This window comes from Hypomesus transpacificus, chromosome 11 (genome assembly GCF_021917145.1).
Source record: "Hypomesus transpacificus isolate Combined female chromosome 11, fHypTra1, whole genome shotgun sequence".
Taxonomy (NCBI): Eukaryota; Metazoa; Chordata; class Actinopteri; order Osmeriformes; family Osmeridae; genus Hypomesus; species Hypomesus transpacificus.
In genome coordinates, this window is record NC_061070.1 from 3,500,922 (window position 1) to 3,523,422 (window position 22,501).

At 45.7% G+C, this 22,501-nt stretch overlaps 3 protein-coding genes across 6 annotated transcripts in view; 2 read left to right on the forward strand and 1 right to left on the reverse strand.

Annotated features, from left to right (window-relative positions):
- The first annotated feature begins 1,096 nt into the window (after positions 1–1,096).
- Positions 1,097–6,494, forward strand: ankrd2 (ankyrin repeat domain 2 (stretch responsive muscle)). The gene is made up of 9 exons (XM_047029891.1): positions 1,097–1,370; positions 2,715–2,825; positions 3,704–3,850; positions 3,961–4,068; positions 4,221–4,319; positions 4,740–4,838; positions 5,156–5,254; positions 5,882–5,980; positions 6,230–6,494. The coding sequence occupies exons 1-9, from the start codon at positions 1,311–1,313 to the stop codon at positions 6,332–6,334; spliced, it is 927 nt and encodes a 308-aa protein (XP_046885847.1). The 5' UTR covers positions 1,097–1,310; the 3' UTR covers positions 6,335–6,494.
- Positions 6,495–9,781: 3,287 nt separating this feature from the next.
- On the reverse strand, positions 9,782–14,950 carry morn4 (MORN repeat containing 4). Of its 2 annotated transcripts, none has more exons than XM_047029164.1 (5): positions 14,775–14,950; positions 14,218–14,298; positions 12,317–12,446; positions 12,070–12,179; positions 9,782–11,929 (listed from the first exon to the last, which is right to left on the reverse strand). In XM_047029164.1, the coding sequence occupies exons 2-5, from the start codon at positions 14,282–14,284 to the stop codon at positions 11,781–11,783; spliced, it is 456 nt and encodes a 151-aa protein (XP_046885120.1). In that variant the 5' UTR covers positions 14,285–14,298; positions 14,775–14,950; the 3' UTR covers positions 9,782–11,780. The 2 variants fall into 2 exon arrangements, with proteins under 2 accessions (XP_046885120.1, XP_046885121.1); XM_047029165.1 differs by having other exon boundaries at positions 12,332–12,446; positions 14,775–14,946.
- Positions 14,951–15,462: 512 nt separating this feature from the next.
- The window catches only part of wu:fc17b08 (ligand-dependent corepressor), a 34,158-nt gene continuing 27,119 nt past the window's right edge, over positions 15,463–22,501 (forward strand). For 2 of the 3 annotated variants that reach the window (XM_047029080.1, XM_047029082.1), the window contains exon 1: positions 15,463–15,574. In XM_047029080.1, coding sequence (XP_046885036.1) covers positions 15,478–15,574 — 97 coding nt within the window. In that variant the 5' untranslated portion in view covers positions 15,463–15,477. The remainder of the gene's footprint in view (positions 15,575–22,501) is intronic. The other variant, XM_047029081.1, reaches the window with a different exon arrangement.

The following is a 22,501-nucleotide window of genomic DNA, read 5'->3' on the forward strand; positions in this document are numbered from 1 at the left end:
TGTTGACAACCCCTTCTGGGTGTGTTGTGATAACACTGTTTGGCAACATGTCTGCAATATCTTTATTTACATTTACATCTATGCATTTAGCAGACGCTTTTATCCAAAGCGACTTCCAAGAGAGAGCTTTACAAAAGAGCATAGGTCACTGATCAGAACAACGAGGTAGTCCCAAACATTGCAAGCAGCCAAAACATGAAGCATACATTGTGAATAAACTAAACAAGTGCCAAAGGGAAGACCCATAAGAGCATGCAGTTCTACAAGTTACAAATTAAAACAACATGAACCCCTCCAGAAAGACTTCTGTTTCAGTTCCTCTCACCCAGAAATGACATCAGTTGAGAACCACCCAGCTGGATCACAAGGCTGTTTTATAGGACTGACGGAGCATGCTCAGGTGTGTGTATTAATGTGTGAGTGTTCATGTCTGTGTGTGTATATGTGTGTGATCTGTCAAGAACTAATCCTTTCCTCTAACTTGCCTTACTGCAAAACACACATTTCTAACTAACAGGAACATTCGAACAACCGTAATTTCAGTTTTTGCTCAACACATTCACTAATGTGTGTCAAAGTGTATACCCAGAGGAAGGTCTTATGATCTGCTCTGGGATTGGTTGTAGTTGGCAGTTGTATGAACCAGGAAGGTATTTACAAGGTATCACTTGACACCAATGAAATACTTATAAATAACGTAATCCTTCCAAACAGGGTGTTTATGGGGCCTAAACGCTTGTAAAAAGGCAGGACTGACACTGGGGTCACTATGTAAACTTGCAGACTGCGGAACAAATGCACCTCTTGTGACCTGAGAGAGGTCCTTCAGAGTGTGTGTGTGTGTGTGTGTGTGTGCACATGCTCTGGTAGAGGTACTGAGACGTGTCACTGTAGCAACCAGTTAAGGCTCCTACGTACACACGTGGGCATGCACACGCAAGCACGCGCACACGCACACACACACCTGTCTGCAGGGGTTACACAGTGTTACTCCATGAGCCCAGCATTCCAGCCAGGAGTATAAGGGCAGGAGACCACATCAACAAAGCTGATTATTCCATAGCAGAGCTGCTCGAAGGTCACACACATGCATACAGAACACCGTCTGGATTAGGGAATACAACGGACACACACACACACGCACAGATAAACATACTCCTTTCAACAGACAGACACTTCATCCGAGCTGTCCACCCAGCCGGACTGAGGCAGATGTAACTGTGTTGGTAGCAACCAAAGTAGCACGACTGACTGAAGCATTTGTTCTCAAACCTTCCTTCCTTCAGCCGGCGTGTGTGAGAGCTGCTGCGATGGCCTGGCCCTTCAACGTGGTCAACCAGAGGATCGAACTGGAGAACGTGAAAGCCGAGGTAAGCAACTGGAAGTTTTGTTTTGAGTTGATCTTCATGGACATGTGAGTTTAAACAGCGTCCCTGACTGCACACTGGTGTCTGCTGTAACTCAGCTGACCACAGGATCAAATACTGCCTTGGTATACTTTCATGTCGATAGAACTTGTGTTTACAATAAAGTTACTCCTCACCTTGGCCCTAAGCACGTTGGAAATCTCTGTTATGTAGCAAATATATTTAAACCACTCCTTCGTTATTTTGGTATCTGTAACATGAACTGCATAATTTGCGGCTCTATGACCATATCTTTTTTACTATAGAAAATAAAAATATTATATAAATTATTTAAATACATTTATTCAGTCATATTTTTTAAGACAGAAAGAGTGTGCATAAAAGATCGACTGACTCATACATCAGATATGGGTTCAACCTGGGGACAGAAGTCAGTTTGTCACCGTGACAACCAACATGACTTCTTTGCCCTTTCAAAAATGTTGGATCCCAACTGATATCATTCAGAGTCATACTCCTCACCACAGGCACACACAAGCATGCACACGCACACACTCGCACACACACGCACACGCACACACACGCAGAAACCCAGGTACAATCAGCTGTGGTTCTGAATGACCTGACTGTACAGAACTGCATATACACTCACCCCACTACTGAAATAGCTACAGCTTGTTAACTGTGTTTAACATGCTGATCTTATGCACCAGTCTGGTACACATCCAACTCCTGTGCAACGTTACAGTGGATCTTGCCTCAGTAAAGATTCGATCAAAAAGTAAACAGTTAGTTTGCCTTTCTTTATTTTTCTCTATTTTCATTCAACTTCATCTTAGCAGTTTTCATTAAAAGTTGGCCTTCTGGTGTTAGTTAGCTCAATAAACTCTGTGTTATTTTCCTTGAGCCACATCCAAATATATTACAATTATATTTAATAGAGAGTTGTTCTTGATGATATTTAATAAGATTCTAACAGATGGTGTCATATTGTCACTGTAGAAAGGTAGTCTACGTTCACCACAAACATCGTTCCCAGCTGACATGTCTGACATTCACAGATTTAGATTCAAATTAACTCTGGCATTCTTTCACTGCAGCTATTTTCAGGTCTGCGTGTTTCAATCGTCGCAGCTAATCTCACATTAAACACAATTTCAAACGCAGACACCAATACTTCTTGGTTCTAGTTATTTTTAAATTCTTAGCTCCTAGGGTTATCCTATTTAAAGTAAATTACTGATTTGTTGCAACGTTCAGTATTTAAAGTTTTTGTTTCTGGTTGTTTGGTTGGTCATATACTTAATTGTTCACTCAGGTTAGACTGTTGACTGATTTGTTTGTTAGCATCGCAGAGCCCGTGCCTTGAAACTGGGTCATATTACGGAAGATTCATCCAAAGAGGACGAGGGAGAGAAGAATGGTGAACCCACCAATCAGACGGTTGGTGACATTCAGGTAACATTCTTGGAAACAACAAAGAGGAATCTCAAGAATGTGTTTGTTTGCTAAACGTTAGGAAGGAATGACTGTATCCGTGGTACGGTATGTTATCCGTCATTGCACTGGTAACAGTTGCTGTGATCCGTCTCTTTTAAAAGACCAGTCACAAGGAGCACACTCTGAGCCTCTCCGTGCATACGGCACTTTATGGAGAACATTCTCCTTGACAACGACTGTCGCATCAAGAGGGCGCCACGTTGCGAATGTCGCTGGCATTACCGCACACAACACCCCAGTCTCCCCGGGCATGCCAGGCTCTACAAGCACATGGCTCTTTCTCTCCTGTTCCCCCCCCCCCTCTTCTCGTGCTGTCTATTTCTCCACATCTCCTGCCCCATCCTCTCCTGCCCTCCCCCTCACCCCTTCTACCCTCCCTCAATCCTTCCCCCTCTCTCGCCCCCCTGTCCTGTCTCTTAACCCTCCTGCCCCTTCCCCCCTCTCTTCTCCACCCTCGCCGAGCTCTCCTTCCCGTCGCACCTCTCGCCCCCCCTCCCCCGCCCTCCGTCCGTACCGTGTGTGTGGCGTTGATACCAGCCCTGGGAAGATAAACACACCAAACTGCAGGAGATAACCGACGTCTCGAGGACCCTTTCCCTGCGCGTCCGCTGCCCTGCCTGGGAGGGGTGTGAAGGACCCTGACACGAATCAAACGTCCCTCGACATCTCCCCGATGTGACTGTCAGTCTTCTGGGGTCCCCTTGGCAACGGCTCATTACTGGATGAGCCAATGCCCAATTAAGACATACAACGTGTCACGAAGGTCCTCTCTGTTCTAGTGAACCTGTCATTTCCCTAACGAGGATGATGTTGTTGTTGGCGGTTGTGTCTTTCAGGTGGAGGCTCGAGTGAGGAAGACCTCCTCTGATCTTCGCAGGGAGATTGTGGATCTGGGAGGCGCTGAAAACCTTGCAGAACTCCGTCAGAAGAAGAAGACCTGGAAGAAGGGGTCCTCACCCAGGGTGTCCATAGAAGTGCCTGTGGTAAGAACGGTTCCTAACTGATTTATGTGACTTTATCTGTTTAACTTGTCAAATTGATATTTTTGGTTGCAAATATGAGTGCGTGCGTGTGTGTATGTGTGTGTGTTTAGCTGGATGTGGTGAATACAGATGAATTCATAAACGCAGCCATCCAGGGCAAACTCAAGGTCGTGGTGAAGTACTTGTCGGATGGTGGGGATCCTAACACATTTGATGAGGTACACATACACAAGGTCAGACCTCCTCGAGCAATATGAGGAAGGTACAGCAAAAAAAAGAACAAAATTGAAGATTCTTTAAAATGAGATGTTTTGATGTTATTGACATGGATGACTGAGGGTTTGTGACACGCGTGTTGAACTGTGGTCAGTTGCGGAGGACTGCTCTGCACCGTGCTTCCATGGAGGGCCACATCACGGTGATCCAGAAGCTTCTGGAGAACGGAGCAGACATCTCCCTGAAGGACAGGGTGAGAGACCTCTGAGGGGTTCAGGATAGAATGTTTTACAGCTTAACAGTTTGGCATTTTTTTTTACAGATTTTATATAACTATGATTACTGTTTATATTATCATGTATTTATAAATACTCGACTAACTATTAACAAAAAATCATTAGTAGGTCCTCCTTGGTGCTCAGCTGAATAAACCAAATAGCAGAATTGATGTTTGAGCATGTTCTTATAATGACAAAAATACAGTATAACTGATTAAGTTACCTCATACATGTGCAAAATATGTATTATGTATAGATGTTTTTGTATAGTTTACAGTTCTCATTGTGTTCTACCTGACAAGTTCTCTCCCTGTACGTTCTTCCTAACTGGATCTCCATGTGTTCAACCTGACCAGTTGTGTGTGTTCTGTGACCAGTACTCTGTGTGTCTCCAGCTGGACTCCAGAGCAGTCCACTGGGCAAGCAGAGGAGGAAGGCTGGGCGTGCTCAAAGTCCTCCACAGTCATGGAGCCGATCTCAATGTCAGGGATAAGGTGAGGAGCCGTGTGTGGGTGTGCGTTTGTGGGGGATGGTGCACAAGAAGGTGAGGGGTCAGTGCATGTGTGTGTGTGTTGCAGTGGTACACCTCTACCTGTCAACTGTCCTGTCCGATTTTGTGTGTGTATTCATGTCGAATAAATGTTTGTGTGTGTGTGTGCATTCATTTTTGCATTAGCGGTTGTTCATGTAGCATGTGAAAGAATGCCATTCACATACATACATTTGGGTGTGTGTGAATGTATGTGTGAATGTGTGTGCGTGTGGGAGAATGTGTGTGTGTGTGTGTGTGAATGTGTTTGTGTGTGTGCAGGCCATGAGCTCGCCCCTGCATGTGGCCACCAGGACCGGCCATGCTGATGTCGTGGATTTCTTGATCTCCAACGGCGCCAAGATCAACGCCAAGGACAGGGTAGGACAGAACGCTGCCGGCGCACGGCCCGGAGTTACACATGTGCTCCACAAACACTCAGCTCACCAAACAAAACAGCAGTACCCGTGCTCTATAAACCCCTCAGCTAACTATAACCAAATCGTCAACACGGTAAGTGTTCCCAAACGAGTCGACTCATTATAAACGATATAGCAGAATAAGAATAAGCACTGAGTAGAGCTTGGTCGTTGAGGATTTGACTGCAGAGCCACAGGTCACCGGTTCAGATCTTGCCCATGTAGTATCTGCTAAATTAATATACATTATTCATGTCTCATGTATAATCCATTACACAGTACACATTACATTACGCAACTAAACAGTTTATTTGTGACTTCGCGACCCTATCTAAGCATCTGGTGTGAAGTGAACTATTGGTTTGTAAACACTGTGAGTGTGAGAGGCCTACTTACAGGGGTTTCTCTACCTGAAGGACAGCAACTCCAACATTTGGTTATGTTGTGTCATGGAGTCACACCTCTGAGCATGTGTCGTCGTTTTTCAGGCCCTGTGAGAAAACAAAACAAGCTTTTTCCAGTTCACGAGTCAAGTCCAGTTGAATGTTTTGCCTGCTCTGGTTGAGGAGGATGCCGTTCTGTTTTCTAGGAGGGGGACACAGCCCTGCACGATGCTGTGCGTCTCAACAGGTACAAGATCGTCCACCTGCTCATCGTGGCGGGAGCGGACACCAAGATCCAAAACTACGTGAGTCCCACACAAGCTCTCCTGCCCCCAGACCAGACCGACAATCCTAACCCCAACACAACCCACAAACGTAGATCTATGGTTTGATCGAAACGCTGCTCACTATCTCGACCCGCGCGAACAAAAACACAAACTCACGCAAACATTTTGCTGACTTGGTTAGCTAAATCAGCGGCATTCACTTTGAGAGGACATTGTTTGAGCGAGGCTGTGTGTGTGTGTGTGTTGATGTGATGGTTGTGTGTCCAGGCTGGCCTCATTGCTGTGGAGCAGGTGAAACAGTGGCAGTTTGACACCAAGGAAACCCTGGAGAAGTTGGAGCAGCTTAGACTGGTGGGCCTGATACCCTCCTAACCCTACACACACACACCTTGCCCCTGGAAGAAGAGAGGGAAGTATGTCTGTGTGTGGGCCTGTGTGTGGATGTGTAACTCCGATCCACCATGACCTTACTGTCCCCATAGAAACAACATACAATGTGTACCTCATAACCTCCTATACCACTGTTTTGGGGACGTACTGTATCTATCCCAGTGGCATGTTTTCAGCACCACACGAACATATATCTACACCCCCAGACTACGAGTAGTCCAATAAAGAGCTATAGAATCCTGACTCTGTCCTCTCTCCCTTACCCTGTCCAAGTGTGCACTCTCTCCCTTACCCTGTCCAAGTGTGCACTCTCTCCCTTACCCTGTCCAAGTGTGCACTCTCTCCCTTACCCTGTCCAAGGGTACACTCTCTCCCTTACCCTGTCCAAGTGTGCACTCTCTCCCTTACCCTGTCCAAGTGTGCACTCTCTCCCTATTCTACCCAGTGGGTAGTTGTTCGTTCTCGTTTACCCTCTCTTTTTCCTCTCTCCATTTCCCCCTCTTCAGTTTTCTCTCTCTTTCTCACTCTCTCTCTCTCTCTCTCTCTCTCTCTCTCTCTCTCTCTCTCTCTCTCTCCCTCTCTCTATCTCTCTCTCTCCATGCCACTCTCTTCAGTTCTCTCTCACTTTCTCTCTCTCTCATTTCCCTCAATTCAGTTCTCTCTCTCTCTCTCTCTCTCTCTCTCTCTCTCCATTTCCTTCTTTGAATCGGTTCTCCTTCTCTCTTTCCCCTTCCTGACCCTGCCCTCCCTTCTCTTCCCTGTCAGTCCAGCGCGTCATTAGCAGTTCTTACCGAACCCTCCAACTGGACCACCCCCTCTCCTCTCTCACTCTGTTAAATCACTCACTTATACTTACTGCAAATCACTCACTTAGACTTACTGGGGAAACGCTCATTCAGGGCCTAACTGCTGCCTGGCTGCCGTTCCCACTTCCGATCCACTAAAGACGTCAGCATATGGTAGGATGGTAGCATCAGAGGGATGTTGGTGCTCTCATGCTCTCGAACAAATTCCACATCTTTCTAGGACATGGCAGGCTAATGCCGGGAGATTAGAGGATTCCTCTCCACGGGCCGTCTGCAGTCAGAGGGCTTCAGTGATCTGGCTTTAGATTCACAAATATCCCCCAATTCCTCAACCCGTACAGATGTTACAGCTTTGAGCCCTTTAAACATTAATTTTGCATTAAAGCACATACACACACACTCAGACACACGCACCAACAACAACAAACAGATTTACATGTCAAAGAGCTTTAGGGACTGAAATGGGACAGTTATGACAGTGAAAACCTAAACAGGTAGGTCTTGTTAAACTCTCAGACAAGCGCACTGAGGCCAGTGTTGGGGCTTCATTTGTTGTTACGCATCCAAACGTCTATAAATAGCCTACATAACTGCATGACAGAGGATAGCAGTTAAACCCAGAACACACAGTAGCCTAACTGTACTGGGTGGTGTTGAGTAAACACCCTTCCTCGGTGTGGCCCTGGGCAGAGCGGGCCTAGCATGGCTGCTTAGTCCGCAGCTGAAGCCCAGGATCACAGAGAAAATTCTGGAAACATATTTTCCCGATGTCATCAGGGGCCTGGACGTGCCTGCGGGGACACTGATCACTCACTCTCGGGAGGCTGAAAGGAGCGATACTGATACATCAGCTGACCTGCTCACTCACTCACGTGGTGTGTGTGTGTGGGCTACTGTATATGTGTGTATGTGAGTGTGTATGTACGTGTGTATGTTTGTAGTGACTGCAAATGCCTGTGTGTGTCCATGTGTAGAGTACAAAAATACATTGAATACACATATCAAAAATATAGATGCACTTTACATTTGTATATGCAAAAGGGGGATGTGAAAAAACAAAATGCACCATTGAAGGTATCATTTTGCATCCAGAGTACAATCTGTTTAATAACAAGAGGGGGAATGAAAGAGTGATTTGAACAATATGTCTATCTTCTACCCAAACCTGTTCTACCTGTGTATATCTGGACCTGCTCTCTCCTAACACGTTTTTATGGAAAACACTTTGAGCTGCTTCCCTCTACTGAAGCGGCATCCCAGCTAGTTGTTTCATGTTGTATCCTTCCTTGTTACCTTCCTGTGAGAAAGTGATTTCCTTTCATGTACGTAGAAATTATTATTCTAATACTACAAGCAGGGTTCGAATTACGGGGTTTGACCCCCCTAATTAAGACTTGGACCCCCCAAAAGAGGTCAAAACAAAAGGTTTGGGGGCCGATACATTATCGTCTTACCTGTAACCGTAAACATTACTTTATACCCTGTAGAAGAAGTTGACCCCCCCGATCATTGTATAATTCGCACTCTGACTGTAAGTAATTACATATAACAACCACGTTAAGAACCAAATTATTGCAACCCAAGAAACAAGATTATGCCTCATTTCAATGGGGAACAAACTCAATTTAGTCTATCCATCTCCCTGTTGCCATGGCATCTATTCCCATGCATTGTGTGAGAGTCTGTAAAGAGTCCTGAAAGTACAGTACTTGAGATGCCAACCAAAGGTTGAAATTAAAGTAAGGTAAAGTAGCCAGACCTTGATGGTCCTAAGATATGAACATGTCTGTGTCTGGAAAAGCATTACACACATGAAGGTTATGTGTACTTACAGCTTTATAGGAACATTCTTTTCTTCCAGTCCGTTCTATGATTGGCCATCAAAACGTCTTTCACTTAACAGAGACATACTGAACATGAGTTATTTCCTTTGAAAAAATGCTGGGTGTTTTTCCCCGACATTCAAGGACGTGCAGCATAATTTAATTAGGAATAAAACTCATTGGGTGGGTGTATAATTTGTGGCACACTAACTTTTCAAGAAAACTCTCAAATAAAACAGTTGCCATAGCAATGCAGTTTTTCCACTCAGTTTGAGGTGAAAGTCCAAAGCAGGGCACCTCGAAGCAGATCGATGATCCACCTTTGGAGACCTCTGTGAAGTAGCGGTATGCTGTGCACGTTCGACAACTTTGGTGGAACAAAGATCGCTCGCATTCACGCTTGCATTCCCCGATTCGTAAACACAAAACCTCGGCCCATATCACGCAAAGACAGCATTTGTTTACAGCCATCCACCCAGCCACATATTTCCTGGTTCCTTAGCAGAAATATCACCAGCCATATCTACGGCATGGAATGGATTCAACTAAGGTTTTTATTTCCCCTTACTTTTATTATAACAATTCAAAAGTCTGGGGGGAGGGGGAGGGGGGCTGTAAATGAAGGGGCATAGGCCACCACAGGCCCCCTCATGGCTACGCCCCTGAATTCAACACATATGGCTCTGACCTGCACTCTATTCATCTCAGTGTGCGCTTGGCCTTGGCTGCAGCTTGGATGACTCCGCCCACCCCTACCCATGACTTACCTGAATGACAGTCAAAGACAGGTTTGAAAGGCAGGATGTTTATTGTCAACGTTTCTGCATTCAAAGAAAAAAAGAAATGACAGCCCTAGAAAATCCCCAGACAGTCTATGTGTCTTCAGCCCCCGTGACTAACCCTCTGGGGACCAGGTTCTCCTTGGGAATACCTGCTCCATGTGCCGTCTCACACAAAGGAATCACACATCTTACACCGTCATGATGGACAGATGGTGGAGAAAAACCCCCCATCAATGCTTATTCTTTGAGAACATCATAGAGATCCATATATATACACTATACATGTTGTCTTACTATTTTGGAGCACTTCCTTCACATGAAATCAATCAACAGTCTTTGGTTAAGGCTATACTAAGGCATCTCTCAAAAATTCCACCGTTTCAAAAATCATTTGGTGAGATAGTACTGAATAGGTTGAACAGAACATTGTACTAAAGCACTTTTAAACAAACCACATTCAAGTTCTGATTACAGAATAATACAACCATCAAACAAGCTAGTCCAAAACCGAGATACAACACTGAAATCTTTACTTGTTTAAAGTCTAAGAAAATACTTAAAAACCACAGATCCATCCAAACTATTATACATTTAAATCACTTCCCCATTCACCATCTTGCAAACTCAAAAAGATCCTCGTTTAATAAATGTTTATATCATGCAAGTACACACAGTACACACACGCACAATTCAAGGAGTCAACTCAACAAATCCCCTTTGTTCTCTGCAAAAGAGTCAAACATGACAGAATCCCAGAATCATACAGCAGCATATCGCTCCAAAGGGGATGCAACTCCAGACATGGTATTGTGTACTGTATTTCTGAGTGGGTGTAGAGGGGGGTTCAGCCACGGTAGGTCTCCGCTCCTGCAGGTACAGTATCTCCTCAGTTTGACAGAGGTCTTCACACATAGCTGCACACCTCGGTATGACTGAAGACGGATCATCTACCCCTCCATCTGTCCTGCTCCACCCCCCCTCCCGCCTATCACCCCAGCCTTGGGGCACACCAGGGGGAAGGAGGAGGCCAGATAGAGGGGGATGAGAGGAGGCGGACAGGGAGAGGAGCAGGAGAGGAAAGGATGAAGAAGGTAGAGGTGTATATGACAGGGGAAGAGGAGGGAGGCGAGAGGGGGAGGGGAGTGGGGTGAGGAGGAGAGGAGGAGGAGGGGAAGATTAGAAGGGAGGGAAGGAGGATTTGGAGCCTCGATAAATGAAAGCGATCCTTTCTCGACCATCATCCCACTCGTTTAAGGCATATGTGAAAACCAGGCCCCTCAAATCCTTTGTTCCTAACTGGAGTCTGCTGGTCTCTCCCTCCTCAACAGTAATGACATTCACCACCACTACTCCAAAGGAAACTGGTGTGCTGGTCTCTCTCTGCTCAGTGAAAACAGCTATGACAAACACCAACCTCTACGCCACAGCAAACTGCTCTGCAGTTCACAGTAGAAAGTAGATTCATGAACTGAACCTCACTGGCAAAAAAAAAAACATTCAGTCAAACAAGGAGACTGCTTCTTTCACACAGGCAGCAGCCAGCCTGTCAGAAATATGGCGAAGACATGTCACAACAACAGAGACTGACTTTCACCCGCAGTATAGCACCTTGGAGCTGATAAAGAAGCTGCTAATAGACTTAATATGCTTGATATCTGTCCAAGCCAGCTCTGTAGCCAGTAGAGGCTGTGCTTTCAAGCTTCTGAAGTGGTATTCGGTATTTTGTTGCAGACTGTGTTGTTGAATAAACCCAACAAAGAGTCATTTTACTGGAAGCTGCTAGAAGCACCAAGGCAGCGAGGAGGGAGGAGTGTGTGTGTGATGTGTCTTTGTGCGACTTTGTGGATGTGTGACTATGTGTGTAAGTGTGTGTGCCTGATAAAAGGTGGTGATGATGAATAACCCTGTTGCCAGTCCCTGAGTGCCCATTGAAGGGAACGATGACTGCTTCCTGGTTTCACTCTACCGGTTGACTTAAATCAAGCGCACCTCAAGTGCCCTAGTGAACCCAGCAGGGTCACAGAGCCAGGCTGCGGGCAGCGGAGGCTGAGGCCTGGGCCTGCTGCACCACCCCTGGGCACTTCTCCCTCTTCTGCAGCTTGTGGTTCTCAAACACACCCTCGTTCCTGGGTGCTCCGTGGGTGCCGTCCGGGAAGGTCAGCAATCCTGGACACACATACACACACACAGATATGCACGCACGCACACACACTACACATTATTGAGGGCATGGATAACCACAGCAGTGAAACTGCGCTGGTAGATTGATCTCTGACGACGGTGGTGGTGATGATGACTCCACTGACCGTGACCCTCCACGCGGCCGCTGCTGAACTCTCCTTCGTACTTCATCCCGTCGCCGCGACAGTAGACTCCCACGCCGTGGAACTTGCCCTGGGTGAACTCCCCCTCATACCTGCAGGACGTCATATGAGTCGCCTCCAAACGAGCACATTTCAACATCAAGTAGAGGAGTACTAGACATCTAATGCATCATCAACACGCATCTTTCTCACACACACACACACACCTCTCTCTCTTTTTTTTTCTCACACAAACAAACGGCACCTGGATCCGTCTTGGAAAAGCAGCACCCCCGACCCGTGGAACAGTCCTTTTTCAAACTGGCCTGTGTAGCAGGTTCCATCAGAGAACTTGAGCTGGCCCGTACCATGTCGACGACCTTGTGGGGACCGTGAAGACGTCAATTACAGGATTGATGTTGAAATGCAAGTGTCAATCAGACACTCCATGTGTCACTAACAGCTTGTGCCTTAACAGCTGTCAAGGTAGCAGGCCGGTGCAGTGTGGTTGGTTTTGTGCAGTAGCGCAGTACGTTTGACGGCTGAATGTTGATGGGCCCTGGAAAACCAGTGTCCTTCCACAGTGGCTCAGGCCTTAAAAGCCAGTCTGCTCCCACAAGGCTTTCAACAACCCCCCCCCCCCCCCCCCCTCGTCAGAGGAAAGGTTTACTGAATTAGGAGCTCCCATCTGCCCACTGTAGGACTTAGGTCTAATCTCACACAGCAAGCTTTTTTAGCCTGGATTTTCCACCTTGGAATCTCACTGATGGGGAGGAGAAATGAGAGGAATGGATGTTCCTGCATATGTGCTCCCTCTGAACCCTGAAGGAGAGATTCGATTGGTCATACGCATTTATTTTGTTGGTGTTCTCTGTGTTCTTGTCACAGGAGTCTTCTTGAACACAGTACAGGAGACAAAGGGAGTGTAGGTGTGTGTATAATGCAGAGGAAACAGCCTTTAAAGTCACCTCCGTCCAATACTTCTGGAGAGTACTATTGTGCACCCAAATACTCTCACATGAATATTTAAATATGCAAACACCTTAAAACATTCTGCCTGCTATTGGTTTTCTCGACACAGGTTGATTCAGACTCCTTGAAAGAGTCCAAATCAAATGTCTAATTCTGGAACACAGAGAGCGATCCAACGGGTCAATCTGGTTGTGTTGGGTCATGTGCTCCAAAGGGTAGCTAATTGGGATTTGGCTAAATAGTCTTGACTTCAGTGTTAATTGTCAAGGTCAATTGTACTACTGTGTGTACACGAGTGTGCCAGTCTGTGTTTGCGTGTGAGTGTTTGCATGATGTGTACTAATATGTGAATGTCTGCAGTACGTATACTAGTATGTGTGTCTGAAGGCGTGTGTGTCTGTAAGCGCGCGTGTGTGTTTTCACATGTTTGTCACTCAAGCTTCCTGACAGCTGCTGAACCCTGAATTGCCTGAATTTGATAAATACATTTAATTTAATAAACTGAAATTTAAATAACAAGCTGTTTTTTCCTGATTATTTTATTTTTCTCGCGTCTCTAGAATTACAAAGTAACACCTTTCCTTGCATAAATACCTATACGTCTTGACACTGTCTGGTCTTGCTTCACATTATTAACTAGTTCGGGATTAGAAGCCAAGAGAGGGGTTTTCGGCCATCTTCATCTCTGTTCATTCAGCCCAGCTTATCTCTAATGTCTGAGAGCGCTGACACGCACACTGGCCAGTTACTGTGAAGGGTGACAAATGACTGTCTTAAGGTCAAAGCTGTTAGCGATGAGGCTAAGACTAGCTAGGATGCTTCCCAACATAGTAACCAGACATCTGATGGACAGTATGTACCCAGGGTTTCATCATCAGTAGCCAAGTGATGCCAATACAGAGAGGACCCTACGGTGTAGGCTTAGGGACATGTCCTTACCAATGTCAAGAGACCATTCAAACATCCCAGCCAATATTGAGTGGCGAAGCGGGGGTAATATTAGCATACAGGGTTATACAACTTGTGTCCCCCCACCAATGTTCAGACCAAACCTCTGCTGTTGAATATAGGCCCATCATTGAGTGAAAGATACACGTCAGTCAAGCTAAATGTTGAATGTGAGAGTGTTGGATTGTGACCGCATTGGTGTTGAGATGCGTCAAGACTCGAGACTCTTGCCTTCTTTCCACTCTCCGCTGTACTCTTCTCCACTCGCGTAGGTGAAGGTTCCCTTGGTCAGAGTCATGTTGTGGGAAGGCCCTGCTCACGGACGCACGCACACAGACACACGCACACACAAGCACACACACATAACAAAACAAATGATAAATACATGATTTTCAATAACCTTCCAGAAAATCCTGGGAGAAAGTGGTTTAACCACTTACTCCAGTTACCCACGCCCACACTGGGAAGTAAGAGAATGACATTCAAGCCATGCAGGTGTAGTCATCTAAGGATGGTGTAACTTAATACATTATTTGGGCTTACTCATATACTATTATTTGTTCAATTAAAATACTAATATTCCAAGATTACGCGCTATTCTGACAAGTGACAATATCAAACCTGAAATACATTTGTCATTTTCGACTGTTGCCAAAAGTCTCAGTGTTATCATGTCGCCGGCATATCGCTTTTCGGGCTTGCATGCAATAGCACACAGTAACACTTAGTCTTAGGGTAGGCTAACAGCTGAAACAAACCTTACTACCCAAGCGGCTTGAAGCGTTTACCTGTGTACTATGTTTGTTGTGTCTGGGGCATGGACTCCTTTACAGTAGCCGGGCAGGTACAGGTATGAGATCTCCCGACAACAGATAGCTACGTTTTCGCTTCCATTTTCACACCTTCTCTGCTGTGTGTACTGTGTTCAGTGCACAAGCATCAGAGTCCCGACCATCGAGCCGTTTCATTGCATGGTTGTGGCTGCCGCTCATTTGAACCGGGATCTGATTGGCTTGGTGTATTTCAGCAGACTATGGAGTCAGTGGTAGGAACAGTAAAGGAAAGGTAAAACGTGTTTATAGATGTACTGTAGTCTGCTGTGTCGGCTAATACATGGTAATAATAAACGATCCGATGCACCTGCTCAGTTGATCGATTCGGTAATTCTAATGCAAGTCGCATGATCATTTTAAATAAACTACTCCTGTTTTTTCTAATTTACTTTTGCACCATGCAGGTGTGTTGATAGGGAATGGTCAACAAGTTGCGCCATAAAAAAAACATATAAAATCAAAGACCATAATTAACAGTATAAGGGGGGGGGGGGGGGGGGGGGATCAACGACTGTAGCACAATTTCTACGTAGGTCTCCGATTATATTTGACGAACTGAAAGCTGTACTGGCTGCTAAAGCGGCGCGTGCCCGTTGCAATTGTAGCGCGCATCCCCCTCTCCTCTAACGTGCGCGCTCTCGGAAGAGATCGGTAGAAAATGGCGAGTTTGTGCAAGAGGCAGCAATGCACTATCGAGAGGCGCGGCTTTCGGCAGGAACTTGACTCGTGGCGCCACAAACTCATCCACTGTGTAGGTAAGGATGCTCTGTAAAGCACGCCGAAACTGTCCGGTAGGTTTTTAAATGCCGGTCCACCGGTAAATGTGCATAAAACGCGCCGTCCGTGAGGGGCAACACGGAGCGACTTTTTGTCCTCAACTGTTTCCTCCCTGGAATTGACACGGCTGCGTGTGTGTTGCTGTTAGAAAATGTTCGTGTTTATATTCTGAAATGTTTTATTTGTATGCTTGTTTGTAATGCAGTTGTCGTTAAAGAAACGACGTGGGCTATTTTTTTTAAGAGAGTACCAACCGTATGCAAGATTAAAGCCTCTCCACCAACAGCGAATTGCCGAGCTGCGCGTTCTCGTGAAATTTTACAGTATTTTGGTTGGGGGAGGGCGATGCTCGTGGTTGTTCAGGGGGGTCAACAAGCTTTGCTCAAACAATCTGTCGGGTGCGCGCATTGCTGCAATGAGGAAGTAGGGCTAGACGCCAGGCTCAGAGGAATGTTCTCGTTTTGTGTAAATTAAGTAGCATTAAGTGCCTTTTTTGTATCCTATAACGTTGCAGTGGGCAGGTAGGTTGGCCTGCACCCTCTAGGTCAGGGGTGTCAAACTCATTTCGCATCGTGGGCCACATACGGCCTAGGGAGATGTCAAGTGGGCCGGACCATTAAAATTATACCATACTCTGCTATAAATAACCAAAATATCATGTCTTTCTTCTGTGTTATCTAGTTTAATTGATATAAAGACCATATCGTATAAAGTCCGTCCAACCGCTTTAACAAGTAATGATCTCTTCGGTGGTGTAGTTGGTTAAAGCGTTGTACGATTACATATTGTTAATGCGAATCTGGGATCCCAAGTTCGCGCCCCAGTCCAGTGAATCTCGTACGATATTCTTTAACTTTTACTGTGAGAAAATGACATAATTCTAAAGGCCTACGGATGTATCACAACATTTTAATGTGTGAGCACTAATATCAGATCAAAATGAACACATGTAGCCTTAATTAAATATTGAATAACGTAGGGTAGTCTACCGTCGGAGACAACCACTACGCCTCATTCAGCCAGTTTAAACGGCTGCTAGATGACGCTGTTCATTTTCAAAGCGCCGATAGTTCGGCTCTTTGGGCCGGCACAATCCGGAAGAAACCATCAAAGCTTCACAAGGCATCGTTCGCCCATCCCTAGTAGAGACCAAGGTATTAATTGATACCGTCTGCTGTTTTCAGTCTGTCTCAGTGATGCGGCTTGTCTTCTACTCTGATGGAAAGAGTGCAAAGAATTGCAGCGAATTAAAAATATTAATTCCATGTCTTTTATGCATTTTTTCCACTTTCAAATTATCCTGCGGGCCTGATCGAACCTCCTTGGGGGCCGGTTCCGGCCCGCGGGCCGTATGTTTGACACCCCTGCTCTAGGTTATCCTTGTCTGGTGCGGCTGGATAAGTCCAAGAACATGGAATGTGTCCAAGGCTTCTGTTATATTGGAATGGCTTTAACCTTTCTACTTACAATGACTGTATAATCTTGTGTCAGTTGTACCTGTTTCTATTGCACGAGTGTTTGTGTTATTACACTCCATGGACACATTCACCATCATTTTAGCATTAACACAAACTTACTGTAAAGGTGTTCGGTGAACCTTTTGTGTGTGAACTTTCTGTCAGCCAGTCAGTGTTCTTCAACTTTGAATCCACAAATGTATGTTTCACATTTAAGTTATTTTCATTTAGCAGTTGCTTTTAACCAAGCGACATACAGAAAGTCTAGACCATATAGTAAGTACCGCAGATAATGTACTGTGAGGCAGATAGTGCTGCCATGTGAACCAGGCTCTACTAGCCTGCAGTGAAGTCCAGCGTGATTCTGTTCAGCCACAACAACAAGGCTAGGCTTTTTGTTTCGCTTTTCTCTTCTCTTTTTTTTCGGGTGGACAGATTGTGCCTCACGCTACCGTCAACCACCCTGTTGAATTTGAATTGGACATTTTGTCCTCCTCATCTTTGTGTGTTTTCATGTGTGGAGAGAGAGAGAGAGGAGATCGATTGTCTTGTGGAGAACAGCAGAAACGATTGTGTGTCTGTGTGTCCGGCTATCCTGTATGCTAACTGAGTCCCCCACTCTTAACTCCGTGGGTTCATGGGTCTTCGTGTGCCTTTTTGACATTTTTAAATCAGTTTGGAATGACGTGTGTGGAGCAAGTGACTTGTGTCCTGTGTAGGATGGCAACCCTAAACCCTCCTGGTGGCAGCTAGCCTAGTCGTAGGCGAGGCGAAAGCCGTGTTTTGAGGTGGCTCGGCCCGCTGCCTGTGTCCAGTCTGTTTGTTGGTGTTTTTAGAATGGTCCAGTGGGCTTCTCAAAACAGACAGTGTTACTGTCTGTGTGAGGCTGGGGGGGAGTGGATGTAGCCACCATGCGCCTGCCCTCTACATCACCATGCAGCCTGGCGATGGCTCGGTGCTGTAGATAGAAAACTTCCCCAAACAGGATGAGGTTGTTTCTGTTTATTTGTCTAACATATCCACCCTGGGTTCCACTGGCTCAAAGATGTTCATTTAAAAAGCGCTCCATGAAATTGGCCCTCGGTGTGATTGGATGAGTTCATGTTCATGGAAAGCTTCCAGTGTTGCTGTGAGATCTCTCCCCCTGGCTGTCCACTGTTCCTGGGTGCTAGCCACCAGCCTCTAGCTAGCCTCCAGCCTCTAGCCTGTACTCATAAGTATGAGTGGTCGGCTTGTACATGTCAATGAGCTCCTTTGTGCAGCTTGGGGCAGGGTCGGCATTGCTACATGTGAGCGTCATATGATGGTGAAAACCTGCGCTGCTTTTAAAGTGTGGAAATTCCCCCACGTCCAAAACCAGTTCATTTTCTTTGCTTCCCTCCACATACTTTGGCCCTAGAGCAGTGTTTGATGTCATTATTATAATAATCTTATTAGTATCTGTTATTACTGTTATTGTTGCTGTGTTTGGGGGCCGCGGTGAGACTGAGGCTTCCGATTGGGTGACAGCTACCAGAGGGGGAGGGAGAGCAGAGTCTGACGCTAGGGACGAATCGCCTGCATGATTGCGAAGTGTTGCACGCAACCTACCTCACTACCTGAACGCAGCCAACGGCACAAAAACAAAATCCCCACGATGGAGCAGAATATTATTCTTGCCGCCTCGGGATATCACCGTAATTGTAATTTACAGCAAAGAATTGCTGGCTAGCACAACATTGGATGTTTTGATACATCTGGACAGGTATCGGATTTGATTAATGCGTTCAATATACCCATCATATGCGCAACATGTTGCTGGGCAAAATTTGAAATGAATAGAACTTCCTGCGCCACACGGCGATATTGCGCAGGCGGTGTCTCCACGAGTGTTAGACCCTAAAGGCCAGGGTACAGAAAAACAAGGGAGGATCCATAAGAAAGGGGAAAGGGGCAGATGAGAGATGAGGAGGAAAATCCAAACGGGGGGGGAAAGGATAAAAGCAAAAGGAGGGAAGAGAAGGAGAAGATTAAGAGCTGCCAAAGGGGAAATGGCTCTGCAGCTATATGATGAAATGTTTGCATACTATTAACATTTGGAGAGAGAGAGACACGGGTATGGTCAGTGTTGCAGCGGTTTCCTCGTGGAAGAAAAAAACGGGGGCTTCATTCAAGCAGTTAGGATTCTTGAGATTATTGCTCTCGAACACGTTTCTGCCCGCGCAGCTTCATAATCAGCCTATTTATTGTCGTCTGTCAAGTCAAGGGTGTTGAATTATCATTGACGTTTAACCAAAGAACCCATGTACAGATGCACTCAACAACCGTTTCACACACACACACACACACACACACTGCTAACAAACACTGTTCCGCAGCCCTGCTCATGCACACATGCTCGCGGTAATCCGTTGCACCCACGTGTGTGTGTTTTTCTCAGCGTTTGTTTATTCTTTCGTCAGGGGTTTCTGGGAATTGGGGCTCGCCCGCGGGAAAAATATCACGTGAACGTCTGAATTAGTGGGGTGAATCCTTTCTCCACCAACGTCTTGATTAAACAGGTGCCTGGTGGCCATGGTTACTCTCGCCCGTCTCGTTTCCTGTTTATGTTTAACAGGAAGCAGCATGCTGCAACAGAAACACAAAGTTGCCTTTGGGCCACTGAATGGGGTTGGCTGCCAGCATCGCTCACTTAACCGTGTAGGCTTAGGCCTGGTTCCTTTCTACTACACTACTACATATGGCGTTCCACTAATCCACTGTACCAAACCAGGGAAGGACGAGATTTCCAGCAACAGAATCATGATCTAATATGCTACACACACACACACGGTAAAACATGGGGACTCTGTGGTAGTCCTGAAGATTTAGAGTAAATAACGTTGAAACCCAGCCTAAATGGTGCGATCCGCGTTCATTAAATAAGCTTAAGTAGGTTAAGGTTTGGATTTCGGGCCGAAGGGCATTTGTTACTCAGAGCCCACTAAAAGGGGATTTCGGTTCTTAAGTGCTGCTGGGTAGGGCGAGGGTGTCACTCCAAATCTCTCCTCTCTACTCAGCCCTGATTGGTGGGAGATGTAGGTCAGGAGAAGGCTAAGGGAGATTGGGATTGGGCAATGCCTTTACTCTAAGTAAACACACACGCACACACACACTGACATGGTTGATCTCAGAAAGGACAGATGATGGGGTGGATTTATAGCCCCGAAGCACAGTCATTCAAAGTATCTAGTCATCGCTAACCAAGACCCCGGACAAATATGACGACGTTTAAGTTTGTGTGTGTGTGTTTGCTCAACGTGGTGTGCGTTACAGCTTCACCCGACCTCCTCTGCAGTAGCCCGCCACCTCCCTGCACCTGAGTGCTCAGCCAGAGCTAAATGGAGAGGTAATGACAGCGTTGCCATGGCATTGAGATCTGTGTTTAGGTATGCAGGTGAGCAGTGCGAGGCTGTGGACTTCACTGAAGGGTCCGTGGGCAGGCAGGCTGAATATGATGGTTTCCGTAAAAGAATAGGCTGCGTCTGAGGTATTGCGTTATTAAAGATGGCTCTGGCACTTAACCGTGGGGTGTTTTATGAGCTGTAAACGCGTGTTCTGTGTTCCACACGGTTCTGGTTTTAGGGATCTTTTTGATACGGGCGAGGAACCGATGAGTACTGAGATGGTCACTCTGGTACACTCTGTTCACACACCCAGCCTCGTCTACTGGAACTGGAAAAATGCATTTGAAGCTTGTTTAATAAAAATAAAAATATATATGAACAATTACTCATTATATATGAATATGAACAATTACAATTGAAAACATGCTAGCTGGACTCTTCCATGGCACGCTTTCAAATTGTCTTCCAGGATTTTGCCTTTAATTGATTCCTCTCCCTTCAAGCTTGACTTCTCATTAGAGGTTCTTTTTATGGTTATTGGCTCTCATCTTTCTCATTATCACGCCGTTCCTCACCTCTTTACCTCGCGCTTAGTTAATATCATATCTCCAGGCTATCTTAAGTACCATATATCCAGCTTTGTGCTGCAGGATGTGAATGTTGGCCTAATTCATTTCACTCTATAGTTAATTGGCTAATGATTTAGCCTAAGCTTTTGCACCAAATGGTCAAACCAAGGAAAGACTTCTGGGATAATCCAAGCGCCAAATGTTTGTTGGATGTTGTTGGCGATGTGTGAGTGTGTGGATCCCAACCACGTTTTCTCTATGTATGTGCACTGTTATGTTTATGAAAATATGTATTTTTTTAAAATCCTCCCTTTGCTTCGCTGGGTGATTGAGCATGGCAGCTACACTAGTCAGCTTCATCTATATTTGATCTCCAGTGCATGTCCAGAGTCCATGCTGTTTTCATGCCTTTTTAAGAAACCCGACGATTGGTTTCAGACACGTAGACCCGTCGTCAACTAAACGAGGTGTGCTTTGTAACGTTACGTTTGTAAGTCGTCCTTCCAAAGAACGGTGGGTCATTTCTAGAAAATGGGGGGGTTAAAAGGCGCCTCGTGTTGAAGGACCCTAAAAGAGTTCTTGAAGAGAATTAGTTGTATGTGGCGGCCGCTGATCTGTCAAACCCAAGTGGATGACCTAGTTTCTTTCCACTGCCTGGGAAATATTTCAGAAATGGGATTGGAGCGTTGCAGCTAAAGTCCTGAGCACTAACCCAGAAACTGACAAACCAATACTCCAGCTAAAGGCACACCAAACCTCTCTTGTGCTCTCTTACGCCCCACACACACACACACACACACACACACACACACAGACAGAGTCGCCTTTTTTTTTACTCTCTTTCACTTACACTCCCTCTGCTTTTCTCTGCTTCACTCTCTGTCTACTGTTCTTAAGTGGGGTGGGGGGGGGGAGGTTGCATTTGGGTACGGAGGCTGGGAGAAAGAAAAGCATTTAAGTGATGACAGCCTTTGATTAGATTCACTCTTGGCTGAGGAAGGAAATGGATGCCGTAGGCTTATGGGTCATGTCTTGCTTTTTATCATCGTTGAAAACATTAGTGAGTATGATCTACTTCATTCAATCAGCGATGCGCCCCTTCATCCCTTTTGAACGAAGTCTGATGAGTGCCAGTGAAGATAACAACCTGGGTGTATTGTTACATTCACAGACTAATGAGCGACACATTCCATGGAGGATAATATAGGATTGGGTTGTTGGAGTGATCTGAAGGGACACAAATTTAACTACAGAGAAGGGGGTCCTTGCATATATTTTATATATATATATATATATATCTATATTATTTACCAGTGTTGGACTGCTGCATGATAAATGCATCTTTATGTTGTGGATTTGGGACTTGTTTCCAGAGCTTGCTTTGTTTTGTAGGACAGGATCTTTGATTTAGGTTCAGTAAACAGATGTTCCCTCTGACCTCTTTAACGCTCCAGTGCGTCTATCTGTTGTAGTTTTGGAGCAGCTATGTTGACCCAATGGCGTGATAGTATGGA